The sequence below is a fragment of the Cariama cristata genome, unplaced genomic scaffold (assembly GCF_000690535.1).
Source record: "Cariama cristata isolate BGI_N322 unplaced genomic scaffold, ASM69053v1 scaffold31195, whole genome shotgun sequence".
NCBI lineage: Eukaryota > Metazoa > Chordata > Aves > Cariamiformes > Cariamidae > Cariama > Cariama cristata.
Genome location: NW_009618601.1, coordinates 959 through 4,756, shown reverse-complemented (window position 1 = coordinate 4,756; position 3,798 = coordinate 959). Strand labels below are relative to the sequence as shown.

At 62.8% G+C, this 3,798-nt stretch overlaps 1 protein-coding gene across 1 annotated transcript in view; it reads left to right on the top strand.

The window, feature by feature from the left end:
• Nucleotides 1–694: 694 nt before the first annotated feature.
• LOC104162245 (ankyrin repeat domain-containing protein 24-like) overlaps nucleotides 695–3,798 on the top strand; it is a gene marked incomplete at both ends in the record, with an annotated part of 3,986 nt that continues 882 nt past the window's right edge. The window contains 9 exon segments of the mRNA XM_009700926.1: nucleotides 695–825; nucleotides 914–1,002; nucleotides 1,322–1,386; nucleotides 1,631–1,688; nucleotides 1,769–1,839; nucleotides 2,076–2,182; nucleotides 2,269–2,456; nucleotides 3,042–3,070; nucleotides 3,233–3,325. Coding sequence (XP_009699228.1) covers nucleotides 695–825; nucleotides 914–1,002; nucleotides 1,322–1,386; nucleotides 1,631–1,688; nucleotides 1,769–1,839; nucleotides 2,076–2,182; nucleotides 2,269–2,456; nucleotides 3,042–3,070; nucleotides 3,233–3,325 — 831 coding nt within the window.

Genomic DNA, 3,798 nt, shown 5'->3' with positions numbered 1-3,798 from the left:
CCTGCCACTGCGGCCGCAGCGAGCTCCGGTTTGTCGTCACGGGCTGTGGGGTGAACCCAGGGCTTCCCGTGCTGGTCGCTCCCTCGGGATGGGGACGTGCGGGACCACTGGGTCAGCAAGGCCCCATCCAACCCCAAACCTGCACAGGGGCAGGGAGAGCACTGTGCCCCATATATCCCAGGAAGGCTGGAGCCTGCCAACTGTGCTTGCCCTGGCTTGGTCCCTTCCTTGGTGGGGACAAAGCGGGGCTGGGAACGGGCTCAATGGGGAGGCCTGGGTGGGGATGGGGCTCAGGCACCTCGTGGGGTGCATTAGCATTGGGGTCACTGGGAAGGCAGGGGCAAACCCTGGGGCAAGGGCAACCAGGCAGTGTCGGCTCGCTCCCAAATCCTGGCTGGTCACAGCCTGGCCCATCCACAGTTCAACCAGGGCAGCTCTGTAAATGTGGGGGGGACGGGATGCTGAAGGGGATCCTCATCCTGGTCAGCTGTACCAGTTAAACCCGCCATACCTGGGGGCCAGACACCACAGCACTCGGGAAAGGGGTTGGCCCAGAGATGACCACCCCAAGGGACAGGGATGGGTGGAAGATAGCAGGGATGGGGATGAGGACAGGCACCTGAGCCTAGCCCAGCACCCTGCCCATCCCCGGGGATGGCATACCCGTCACAGCCTCCTCTTGGCTTCATTGCAGAGCCAGGACTGGACCAAGAACGATGAGAAGCTCCTGCAAGCTGTAGACTACAACGATGCGGGGAAGGTGACATCTCTCCTCGTCCGCAAGGGCCTGGTCCCCACCAAGCTGGACTCGGAGGGCAAATCCGCGTAAGTGCTGACCCACGTCCCCGGGACACCGGGGATGCGGGGCTGGGGACAAGGGACATGAGTCTGACAGCCCCAGGTCTTGCTGCAGGTTCCACCTGGCCGCCATGCGGGGGAACGTGGACTGCCTCGAAGTGATGCTGGCTCACGGCGTGGATGCCATGACCAAGGATAGCTCGGGTAAGGGCATGGCCGCCACGTGCCTCTGGCTAACGCCGTGAACCAGCCAGGGCCACCCGCGCTCCCTGGTTGTTCCTATTCTGCCGGCAGGTGTTGAGGCTGAGGGGACAGAGGTGACAGCCACACCTATGGGGCTGGAAGTTGTCCCAGCTTCCTACAGGGACTCAAGCACTGACCAATGGTGCTCCTGGGGATGTCCCCTTCCTATTCAGCCCCAGTCCAGCAGAAGTTCCTGTCTGCCCGTCTGTCACCCAGCCGGTCCCCTCTGCCACAGACCCATTGTCTGTTCTCTGACCCGTCCGTCTGTCCCTCTCCCCAGGTTACACTGCCCTGCACCTGGCGTCCAAGCACGGCCACCCACAGTGCGTCAGCAAGCTGTTGCAGGTACCGGGGCTGGGAGCACGGTGCTGCGAGGAAGGGAGGGTGCTGTACCAGCAAGGTGTCCTCTCTGTCCTTGAACTCCCTTCTCTCTCCAGTGGTGTTGGTTGGCATGGTGGTTCCCAGCTCTGCCCGGCACTGTGTGGTGCTGCCAGGCACCTGCTTAGCCCTCCACCATGCCAAGGAGCCACGTCCACTCGAGCAGTCTGTCTGTCCCCGGTCCTCCTGTAACCCAGGCTCTCTCCCTCAGGCCTCCTGCCCTGTGGACGTGGCTGATGGCAACGGTCGAACAGCGCTGCACCACGCAGGTGAGTGGGGACAGTGCCAGCCCTGTCCTGCTCATGTCCCCATGGGAGGCAGAACGCTCAGCCTCTGTCCTTCTCCCCAGCGGTCAGCGGCTGCATCTCGTGCTCGGAGATCCTCTGTGATTTCAAGGCTCCCCTGAACATCAAGGACAAGGTGAGATCCCTCACCCTGCTGTGCTGTGCAGAGCAGCAAGGGGCCAGGCTGGGGCTGCCTCTGAAATGCAGCAGCTTCTGGGTTGGAACGCAGCAGCTGGCAGTACCTGGGCTTCCTGGGGTGAAAACACACCATGAAGTGGGATGTGGAAATCTGGGAGATAACAGGAGGCAGGGTGCCCCATGGGAGGATCTGAGCCTCATCTGCGCATCCTCACCCAACCTGACCCTTCCCAGGATGGTTACACACCGCTGATCCTTGCTGCCAAGATGAGCCACTCGGAGCTGTGCCGGTACCTGGTGCACCGTGGCGCGGCTCTCAACAGCCGGGACCTGCAGGGGAGGTGAGTCTGCACTGCTGGGGACTGGGGATAGACGGGGAGATGGAGGGAATGGGCCCCCTCACCTCTGCTCTCATCACTCTGCTCAGGACAGCCTTGATGCTGGCCTGCGAGAATGGCAGCGTGGAGACGGTGGAGGTGCTCATCAACGCCGGTGCCCGGGTGGCTGTGGTGGACTCCATGGGTCATGATGCCGTGCACTACAGCCTGGCCACGGGCAATGCTCTCATCCAGCACTTCCTGCAAGAAGCTGCTCAGCGCCGGTCCTGGGCCAGCGGTAAGGCAGCCGTGCCACCCTGGTGCTCCTCGTCCGCAGGGGATGAACCCCTGGGGGTGTTTTCACCCTGCGGGGTGCTTTGGGGCAGGGCTGTCTAAGCCATGGCTGGAAGAGGCTGAGCAAGGCTGGGGGGCAGGTGTCCCCTTCTCCCACGCACTGGGGGTGCCTTTGCCCATGCTGTCACCGGCCGAGGGCTGGGAGGTGGTGCTGAGCCTCGGTTGCCTGTCTCAGTGTCTGCACATCCTTAGACGCACATGTTCACATGCATGGGGGTGTAAGTGCACATGTGTATCAGGCAGCCTGTTTGTACATGTGTCTGTGTGTGCGTATCTGTGTACATGTGTCTCTCTGCACACGTGTATCCATGCATATCCCCATATTTGTCTGTCTGCGTGTGTGCCCCTTGTACGCACATGTGCCCCCCTGTGCACACGTGTGTGTGTGTGTGTGTGCCGCCTGAGTGCCCACCCCTGTATGAGCACATTCAGAGGTGCCACTGCACCCACACAGGCTTTGCCTGCTGTGCCCACCGCTACGATCCCCTAAACCTCTCCAATTTCTTTTTCCTCCCGCTCTGCCCTACAGAAGAGGAGTCAACTGAGCAGACGTCCCAGGTGAGGGTCTGCCTGGCTGCCCACCTCTCATCACGGCTGGCCTGGCCCCACCCCCTGGGTGGGGGTCCCCAAGAGCCCTGGGGTTCTCCAAGGTGGCAATGGGTCAGGAAGGAGGGAGGCCACTTTATATGTGATGTCCCCTCTGCCCTGGTGTCTCCGCAGACATCTTCACCCAGCCAGTCATCTGTCAGGGAGAAGAGCAGCACCCCAAGGAAGAGGAAAGCCCCTCTGCCTCCCCTGGGCACCCCCAGCCAGGTGAGAGAGGGGTCCCCCTTAGCCCCACGCCCGCACCCGGCTTGGAAGGCACAGGGTGGCCGAGCCATGGCTGGCTCAGGCAAACTTCTCCAGTTTTGCCTGCCCCTGCAGTGGAGCTGGTGCTCACGCGCTGTCCTGAGCTGCGACGGAGGCTTAGTCCCCACTCCCGGGGTGCATGCAGCACCCCAAGCCCTGAATCCCTGCTGTCAGCAGGGCAGGGGCCATCAGCCCCTTTCTATCCACCCTGCGGGCTCAAAACACCCCTCGCCTGAGGGGCTGTGCTGCCGTTGGAGGGTCCATGCCCTGCCAGAGCCTTTCCTTCTCTCCCTGGTGTCAAAAAGCGCCCTGCACACCCTGAAGCGTGGCTCGTTCATGGGGCCACGTGGTGCCTGGAGCGCTGCCACTGAGCCCATCGCCCTGGTGAAGATGGGCAGGAGGGGGCCGACAGCGGGGAGGGGGCTGGCGGTGCCTGG